The sequence below is a fragment of the Anguilla anguilla genome, chromosome 14, assembly GCF_013347855.1.
Source record: "Anguilla anguilla isolate fAngAng1 chromosome 14, fAngAng1.pri, whole genome shotgun sequence".
NCBI lineage: Eukaryota > Metazoa > Chordata > Actinopteri > Anguilliformes > Anguillidae > Anguilla > Anguilla anguilla.
In genome coordinates this window covers 21,344,323-21,354,328 of record NC_049214.1, presented here as the reverse complement: position 1 = coordinate 21,354,328, position 10,006 = coordinate 21,344,323, and the positions used below count along the sequence as shown (strand labels likewise).

At 42.3% G+C, this 10,006-nt stretch overlaps 1 protein-coding gene across 1 annotated transcript; it reads right to left on the bottom strand.

Moving 5' to 3' along the window:
* Window positions 1-1,091: 1,091 nt before the first annotated feature.
* On the bottom strand, window positions 1,092-7,478 carry st8sia3 (ST8 alpha-N-acetyl-neuraminide alpha-2,8-sialyltransferase 3). Its single transcript, XM_035389810.1, has 4 exons — window positions 6,705-7,478; window positions 5,164-5,286; window positions 3,876-4,436; window positions 1,092-1,401 (listed from the first exon to the last, which is right to left on the bottom strand). The coding sequence occupies exons 1-4, from the start codon at window positions 6,866-6,868 to the stop codon at window positions 1,119-1,121; spliced, it is 1,131 nt and encodes a 376-aa protein (XP_035245701.1). The 5' UTR covers window positions 6,869-7,478; the 3' UTR covers window positions 1,092-1,118.
* Window positions 7,479-10,006: the final 2,528 nt, after the last annotated feature.

The window sequence follows — 10,006 nt, the reverse complement described above, 5'->3', positions numbered from 1 at the left end:
TGAAAGCCAAGGTCAAAATATTCAGTGATTGGTTTTCCCCCCTGAAACCATATATATGGTACAGCATTGTGCTGGATGCAGAGGTTCCCAAACCAAATTACCCATAGGGTACAATCGCACAGAACAACAGGAACTCCTGTGAGATGGGGGTAATATAACATGATTCCCTGTGCCAACCAGCTGTCAAACTGGTAGTTTGATATTGGTCGGTCGCTTATTTCACATTTTAGAGATCTTCTACTGATTTTCTACAGCAATTTAAAAGATGTGATTAATGTCTAGCGCTTCAACTCACATTTTAAGACAGATGAAACTGTATCTATCTATATATACTCACTGTACTTGGGAATTACTCTACGGACAACGTTCAGTCATCTGAGCATGCAAATTATGTATACCTTATTAGGAGTAATCTCATGCTCGGCCCTCTGTAAACATCATTCTTTGAATCATCGGGTTATATTTCCCCTACTGCTAGTTAATTGGAAGTTATATACAGATAGATATGTCTTACTGAAAAGATAAATAAATAGTCATGTGTAAAAATTGGTATTGTTCTTTTTTTGTGACCTCAAAGCTAAGACAATTGGTCCCAATTGTATGTTAGGAAGCTTTGCCTTAAACCACTTATTTACTGTACCTATGAATCAATATCCAAAGCCTCCAATGGCATTATGCAGCCAACACTATATGCAGGAAGCCCTCCTCCTTATTCTATTTTTTCAACTAGCAAAATATGTGCTGAATATTTCAACTTCCGGAGACACGCACAATATCTCACCTCTTACATATAAACAGTGCAGTCATTCAGCTGGTCTGTTGGTGCCTTGATGGTAAAACAGGTCATTCTGCACTTTGCTTTAATCTCTCTTTTCCTTTAGAGCTTACAATTACACCTGTGGTGGCATGTAATTGTAAAAGCAATTGCCGCTAGCAAAACAAAAATCTGTGCTTGGGTGGGTACTGAATTCGCACTGCCCGTGCTGCCAGTGGGCCATTGTTTTCGCTTTTTGAAGCAGGTGGTGGCACAGTGGGCTATCGTGGGGCCCGTCCTGGGAGAGTGTTACCAGATGGACCACCCCCACCCCATCCCCACCCCCACGCCCCCCTCCCATTCCCTAAGCACAGTGGGAGAGACTGAGCTTGATAACACCGTCAGTGTGCATCTTGTACAGCAGCTTGAACTCGGAGGGGAGCTGGTGGGACTCCTGCCACTTGGTGGTGAACTTGGTGCCCTTCTTGTCGTAGTAGTGATAGGGCAGCTCCTTGCCCGTGTTGGGGTCCCAGCCGAAGGGCCAGAAGCCGTACAGGTGGATCTCCTCGCACATGGCTGAGGCCAGCGTGTACATCAGGATGCCCGTGCTCAGGCGCTTTGGGGAGAGCTGCCTGGTCTTCCAGTACCTGTGGAGGACACGGAGGGAGAAACGTTCCGGCTGAAGGGCGGGCGGGCCATGACAAACTAAGCCATGACTATGACAAACTAAGCCATGACTATGACAAACTAAGCCATGACTATGACAAACTAAGCCATGACTCCAGCTCTTCAGTCAAAAAAGCTTGCACATTCCATTTTGTAATTAAGGCATCTGGCAATCCCTTCTAATATCTACCCATTCAGTGAATGGTTGGACACAGGTATATATGTGCTGTCTTCTTCTTGCAGATATGTACAGTAAAAAAGGTGGTAATGCGAGTTAAAGTTGGGGTGCTGGCACCTGACCAGGTAATTCACATTTAGCCAGGTGACGTGGTAAAACACACTTTCTATTTGCTCCCTCCAACCACCACCCTCACTGCAGAAGAAGACAGCTCAGAAGTGACGCCAAAAAAAACATGGGACTGCAAGGGCCAGAGTACTCAGCTTTACATCTTCATTTGTTCTTAAAATTCATTTGTTCACCCACTGAGCAAAGCTTCTTCGTTTTTTAAGTTTTTGGAAATAAACTTCATTTTTTTGTCTTTTTCTGCTTTCTGCAGTGCCCTGAGACCTGTCTGTTTTCAGTTCAAGGACGCAGGGAGAGCCTTAAACCTCACAGTATGTTTGCACTTCCACCAAAGCCCCCTCCCTGGTCTATTCAGTGTCTGCTTCACTGTGTGCTTCACCAGCAGAAAAGCGCTCACGGAAAATGAACACTTGAGGAGTCATGAGACTGCCTGACCTTCTCAAAAGGAGTTATTCTCAGCGAGCGGGTTGGCTTCGGTGGGATTGAGGGAGATTATCGCACATCCTCTTGGCTCCAGCAGCCGCAGCGAGCGCTCCGCTAAGCCTCTCCCCGTAAGTTGTTGTCCTGACTTGCATGGTACATCGCACTCTTTATGAGTTTTGTGCTTCCTGCTAAATCCCTCTCACCGTAGTGTATGCTGTCATGTTCTGTACTCTAAACCTCCGTTATAATAAAGTTGCACTTTAATGATTCCTTCAAATATTTGTGCAAAAGGTGTACAATGTGAACAGGATACAAATAAAATCTGATTTAGAACAGATCTCAATGTGTGTTTGCGTCTTTGAGTCAATGTGTTTGAATTTACGTGGGACATGAAACTGAAGAAGCATAGAACTCACTGAAAAAATGTATGATTTGTAGATTGCACAACTCTTGCATGTCCTCTCCTGAATATTTTCAAACCATATAGATATAATATCATAAGTATTTCCGTTAAATTGCAAAGCGTGCATGCACTGCAAGAATAATTTTTTTTTGCAATAAAGTAGGCCAATTGTATGTCACATTGAGTATGATGATATGTTATAGAACATTTATACATTTCACATGAATTCCACATGCTGAACTGTTAGCAATAAAATGTTGTATTAGAATGTAATTAATTAGAATTAGCTTCTTAAATTGTCAAGCAACAACATAGATAATTGTTGCACCATTGTTGCACAATGCTAGTAAATTTTAAATCAATGTTTGTGTGGTTTAATTTGATAAACAAATGATTATGCTTAATTAAGTGGTTTCGTACAGCTGAACTATGCCTAAAAATGGGTTTTATGCTGATAATAGAAACTTAACAGCAATGCATATATATGACTGCCAGTGAGTTACTGTGTAATTTTACAATATCTATGTTTGTCTTGTCAGATTTTAAATAAATATGTAACTACCTGTGATTCTTATGATCAGTTTATGCGAATACCTATCCGACTGTTTTGCATATGGCAAGCAATAAATGTATTTGCCCAGTAAAAGAACAGAGAACAGCAAAGGAATAAATATGTGGCGTTCACCAGGTTTTCAAAACTATTCTCTGCCTGATTGGTAGATATCACCCAGTACAAATTTGGGAACTTATATTTTTAATATAAGTTTTAGAAGCTGGATGCTTCCTGAAGTAGTTCAGCTTAAGTAGGTTGCTAAACAGTACAGCAGCTGTGTACAAACTGGCACTCAAATTTAAACCAAAAAATGTGATACACAATGAAATGGTACATGCATCACTAGATCAGATGCCACGGCTGAGATCTTTACCATATCTTCATAACTTAGGCCACACAAAATTGATAACTTCTTAGACAGGTTTCAAGCTATTGAAATTCATTAATTAAAAAGCAAAAACTACAACGGTGTTTGTTGTAGTCAACAACCTTCATTGGCCTGTAATAGCATCTAAAGGTGCAAATACTCAGACACAGCCCATGTGTACTTGGACTGATAAATGCTCAGAATGAGTAAATACAATGTTTGACCAAAAATACTTTTCCATGAGATTGGAAAACACTATGTTCCTATTAGAATACATGTTTTGTTACAGAGAAACTAAAGATCCAATCATACTCCATCAAACTGAACCCAGGCGTAGGTGCTCAGAGTCACCTGCACGTCAGTACCTGCCCCTCTGCCGTTGTAAGGGGAACGTCGGCGTCTTACCTGTTGACATACTGCATGATGTTGCCCGGCCAGGCCAGCTGCACCTTGAGCTGACCCCGGTGCTCCACGAAGAAGTCGACCAGCGTCCGCGTGACGGTGGCCGAGGTGTGGAAAAAGAAGGCGGGGATCCAGAGCACCACGCCGTCCAGCTTCTTCAGGCTGAGGAAGAAGTTGTTGCGGTCCTGGATGGTCAGCAGGTTGTTGTAGTACTTCTCCAGGATGCTGGGGTTGAAGGTGGTGAGGTTGGTCCGGCGGCCCACGTCCCTGTGGAAGATCTCGGTGGGGGCGAAGTTGCAGCGGAAGACGAAGTCGGAGCGGTCGATCTCGGGCCCGCAGCGGCTGCCCGTCAGCACGCCGCTGTTGCCCACCAGCGCGCACACGTTGAAGCGCCGCTCGGGCACGATGGGCGAGGACTCGGGCAGCAGGGACATGAGGTTCTCCCCGATGGAGAAGACGTACTTGTGGCTGGAGTAGTCGTAGTGCATCAGCTGGCCCACGCGCACCGAGCTCTTCGTCAGGGTGAAGTTGCCGGCCACGTCAATGTAGTTTGAGATTTCCTTTCTGAAGTTGAACAGATGCAAGTCTGAGCACATTTCACTGCATATCATGGCACACAGGGCAGCTGGTTTGAAAAAGCCGACCACAGCAATGTTTTTCTGTCAAATCTGCTTGTGTTCTGGCTTAATGACAATTTATTTATTCTGTATAATCAGGAACGTTGGTAATTTCAGGGAGTAATAATGGATTGAAAGTGCTGCATGATCACTTTTTCCCAGCTACACGCATCCTGCCTTATCTGCTGGATCAACAAAAGATTAGAATCTGATTCAGTATTTCCCTGATCGAGTTTAATCTTCTCTGTGGGCTATTGAGATAAGTGACTGGGTATCCTTCATAAATAAAATTACCACAGTGCTAATGTCACGTGGACTCATCAAGTTGAAACCAATGAATTATGATTCTGAGGGATATTATGCTGTCATGTAGCACAAAAAATCACCATCAGAAACTCTGCTAGCAAGTCTTCACACATTAAAAAAACAAGTGATATTACAAATTTTTATTTAACCTCTCTGTGCTTGTGATTTTCCACATACTTAGCAACCTTAAATGTATTTTTGTGTTTCAGTTCTGTCAGTTCAAAAACAGTCAAACTCACAGATTTACATTGACAATGGAAAGGCGGTTAGACAGGAACAAACATGTATCAGGGGGGCAGTTGCCTGGTTACTTCCAGTTTTTTGCATTCCTAAACCCCCTGTTCACAGTTCCACTGGACCTCTCTCACCTTTGCTGTATGAAGGCTGTCCTGTTGAACTTCCACTTGGCTGATTTCTCCTGCAGTTCCTCATTCAGGGCATTGGTGAGTGGTAGGAAGGATGGGTCCAGTACCTTCATGGCCAGTTGGGACCTGTGGAAAAACATTTTCCTTTCCATTGAGAGAGAGAGGCCCAGTGCCAGTATCATTGGGAGACAGCTGCTAAAAGCAACTCTAATCAATGCCCCCCAGCTTACAGAAGTCAATTTTCAAGCTAATTAATGTGCTGTTTTTAGACTTGGGCCTCGTTAAAATTCCATTTGTTACAATCCCTCTTTCCTTCTTTACAGTGCCGTCTAGGCCTTGATGTTGTGCAACTACATGAGTGTGGACTGACCGTCCGGTTTATGATTGCTTTTGAGTTCACAGAGTGCATGCACACATACAAGCATGCAGTTTACACAGCCAAATAATAGTACTGTGATGTTTTGTACATCTGAGCCTCATTAAGGAATACAGCAGTTTTAAAGGTTAAATAAATATGTATAGAAACACATACACCAGATCACCTGATATATAGCAATTCAATGGCATCATCATACTTATAAACAACCAGGTAGTTGCACTATCCTATATTCAATACATACAATGTAATACTTCTGTACAATTAAAAGATTATCATAAGTCCTGGCCTCCAAGGCCTCCAGACATCTGTGTGCTTGGACCAGTGTTTTTCATCTGTACACCACTGTATATGCAAATTGCAAATAATGCATTCTCAAACATCATAAAACAAGGATGAAGAACAGTAGAACATTTTCAATGTATCAGGTCATCACAGAGCTTTCCAAAATGGCTCCCATCACAAAACCCTGGATATGACTTAGGAAGATGATTACCAAGTGAAAATGAATCTACCAGACAGGCAAATCAGCACCAAGGAGAGCTCCCTGTAACAGCGTACACAGGGGCACTGCTGACACTTGCTGTTAACACTGGGGGAAAGCCACTTTCTGTTTCCCTGCTTCATGTAACGGTGCATGTTTTTTTATATTCTGCCTAAACCTAGAAAAGGCCACTGTGATGTAAGCGGAAGTTCATTTGCTACTGCGCCGTTACACATCTCTCGCAAGAAGAGATGCATCGAAATCAATACAGATCCGAACATGAAAATATACTATATTATCAAACGTGACTCGCCCATTATGCCTGGTCCAAATCTCGTATTTTATTTCGAAGTCTTTTGGGTTTCAGAATGATACGGGGCATGGGTGTTTGAAGTAGGCTCCATTGCTGTCTCTCTCTCTCTCTCTCTTTCTCTCTCTCTCACACACACGCACACATACGGACACACACAAAACCATGACTTGCGAATAAGAAATTCATCCTGCCCCTGACGCTTGAGATCAACGAGAACATCAAAATAACCACTCAGCTAGCGTGTACATGTACGTGCAGCTATGTATTTTCATGCACCTCATCACGTATGTGCGTAATGTAAAAGGCACATACATATGAAAAATTGTGGCTACACACTCGACAAACACCATAGGCTGTGACTCATTACTTACCGGAATCCAGCATGGAACATATACATTCTCGGTCCCCCCGAGTTTGCATATTTGGGCGTTGTGAAGATATAATCTTTTTTTATTGACACGTAGCTGATCAAGGATAAGATGAGCAAAGCGACACTGAACATTACCAAACCCAGCGCGCTAACTATGCGGACCATCTTGGCGTGTTATCATTCCCAGAACAGCAACGAACACGGATGGACAAATTACGAATCCGTTAATTAAAAACAAACACGTTCAGGAAAACATGCAGGCGGTCCTTAGAAATATGAATGTGAAACAAGGATTTGTTGATTTTAGAAATGGAAGGATGCTATGAGCTGCGGCGACTGAAATGGCAGCTGGTTGCGTTGGTGATGCGTCTTTTCCTAGAAGCCCCCTCATTCTCGCGTTCAGCTTCGGACGGAGCTGCCATCCTGGTTCCCAGTCTACAAGATAGATGCGGTTGGAATAATGCTTCAGTTAGTTGCAAGCTTTTGAATTTAATTAATTAACTCCGTCGGTTATTTAAAGGAGACCGAGCCTCCAACGAAAATCAGATAAATAAACAACGCAGCATCTAGGTAGAGCGTTGCTGTCCCCGAAGGGGTTACACGTTTTGCAAACGTGCGTAGATTATTTCGCGTCCTGTAGATATCAGCAACGTTTAAATTCTTTCCATATATGAAACCCGACTCTATAATTCTTGCATACATCTGTAATTTAATGACGAGAGTCCACTGAAACGGCCTGTTGTTGAAATGGCACAGCTGTTGATTTCTACGGCATTATTATTGTCATCTGCCTTATTGTTACCATCACAACCAGAACCCTCGAGAATTGGAGTAAAACTTTACGCGTTATCACAATACATTTTATGATTTTATATAAACTTCTATGTGTGCAATGGGAGCCAACCTTTATCATGGGGAATAAGCAAGCAATGCAAATATATTTAGATAGATAGATAGATTTTGACCTGACGGCAATGTATGGCCACCCCATGTGATACATGAAGACACAGACAACTAGGGTTTTGCATGACAGCCCTCCTGCTTGCTCATTGCCTAGAGGTCGGCATCAGCATTAAAATGTGAGTGTTCTGCAAGAGGTCCTCCGAACAAACCTCCAAAATACCCCAGGATAGAGGATGAGCCCCAGCCAGATCACTCTGCAACCAAAATCGTGCCTTCAAAGAGGCAAACATGTGGCAAGCCTAAAATGTTTCTGTTTAGGTATCTCAGGATAGGAATTTATTTTTACATAGTGGCTCCAATATGCAAAGCAATTCTATATATGTGTACAAATAACTCAAATGTTTAAATAGGTCAATGCTAAACCCTGGGTTTGTTACATTCCCCTTCTCCAGTGAGCCAGAAGTGAATGGATGTTTCATTGCAGTCTCTCTGCAACAAGTCCAATTCACATTGATCTTTCAAAGCATGTTCAGGTGGCTATCCTGAACCAATTCAAGTTATACATTCATATTTTTACAGAGAAGCTAGTTTGTCTTGAGAAGTAGTGTGATCCTTTCAATGTGGTTTATGTATGTCCCCAATTTCAGCATACACAGTGAGGTCATTTAATCCAGACCGAGGAGGAGACAACAAAAAATGGGTTCTAAGGTGGTCACAGGTCTCTATTTTAAAGGTCAAATTCATTTGTGTTTTGTTGTAGTGAAAAAGATGACCTCAATGTGTATTACAATGTAAATAACAGAAAACCAAATTGAAGATTTTTGGTTGAATTATAATTTACTCATATAAATCAAGAGTAAAGACAGTATATCTCGAATGGGCTCCCTTTGAAAACATGTAGACAAAATAAAGCAATGAACACACAAATCACCTGAGCAGTGGTCACCTCTTTAAATGTGTCGTGCAAAAGTCAATGACACCTCGGTGCCAGCATTCAGCTAATAATCCTTTTTTATTGAGGATGTTATGCATATTGTGCCTGGTGCTTGTCCTGCCTGGCCTCAGTTACTTACTACAAGTGTCCTTCATTCATAAATCAAAAGCAAGAGCACCTCCCAGCCTGTTTTTTGTGACCAAGAGTTCTTTTTACTGTGTAACCATGTACTGCTCCTTTCTTAACCTTTTTATTCCTTTGTGCTTTATTCATATTGCAGAAGAAACACAGAATGAAACTGAAAACAATAATTATGATGCTAGTGAAGCTGACAATTGTAGGAAAGTATAACTTCAACTTATCTTGAATCTTGTCAAGGAACACTCGACCAAAACATCAGGTCGAGGAAGTAAAAATGGAAAAACCAGTTTCCTCCTCTTTTAAATGTTCCTCCTTCTCAGCTGCGGACGTTTGCGTGTTCTGCTCATGGGTTTTGTGCCCGTGTGCACGATCAGTCCTTTCTCTTACAAGCTCTCAGCAGTGCGCCATTTTTGGTACATTGGTATATAACACCATTCATTTAGGTCTATGTCTATTTCTCCCGTGTTGTAAAAAGGCAGAACAGGAAAGACCTCCTCAGGGCATCATCTTCACAGCGTCTGTGTTTCCATGGATAAACGGTGTAGAGGGCAAACACCTCCCGTTCTCCAGACATAATGGGCAGTGACATTTCAGAAATGACCTTTCCAAGTCTATACGTCCCAGAGGTCGTGTTACACGTACCCCCTCCCCCCCAACATAAGAAAGCCCAAGTTCCATCAGCTATATTTCAAGATCCATGTTCTTCCCAACGGACCACTGGGTCTGAGTAATATCGCCTTCTCCATCCCCTAGGACTGCCTGAAACTCGGCTTGGGTCCAGCTTCACTCTAAATCTCACATACTGTAGATTTAGATCTTTGTTCTTCTGTGCTATACAAAGCAGTTCAGTATGACCACAGCTTTGTATGTGCAGGGCTAATTCCCATTTTTAATTCCATAAATTTAATCACAAGAAAGTTCTCAAACAATACGTGTCATTCTCATCATCTCCACGGTTACCCTGGTGCATGTAAACAAACCCTGGTCATGTTGCCTACATTGCAGAAACCACAGGAGATGTGATACATAGTTATACTTCATTCTTTTTTCTTCTCCATTTTCAACAAACATGGAATGACCAATAAAAAGCATATTGGTTCATCCAATCAGTTAAACGTGTTCTGTCAGTTTGTGAGGGCTGTACACTGCATCTGAAATTTATGCACCCAGTCGATTACTTTTCCAATCTGCCATAATACAGCTGATCTGCTGCTACCACGTTGGAGGCCTGGAGCTGAACCAAACACCAAAACCCAGTGCTCCTGTAGTTTTATGAATGTGGTTATATTCTGGCTGTTCTCCAGGGAACAGACATAGCAAGTAAT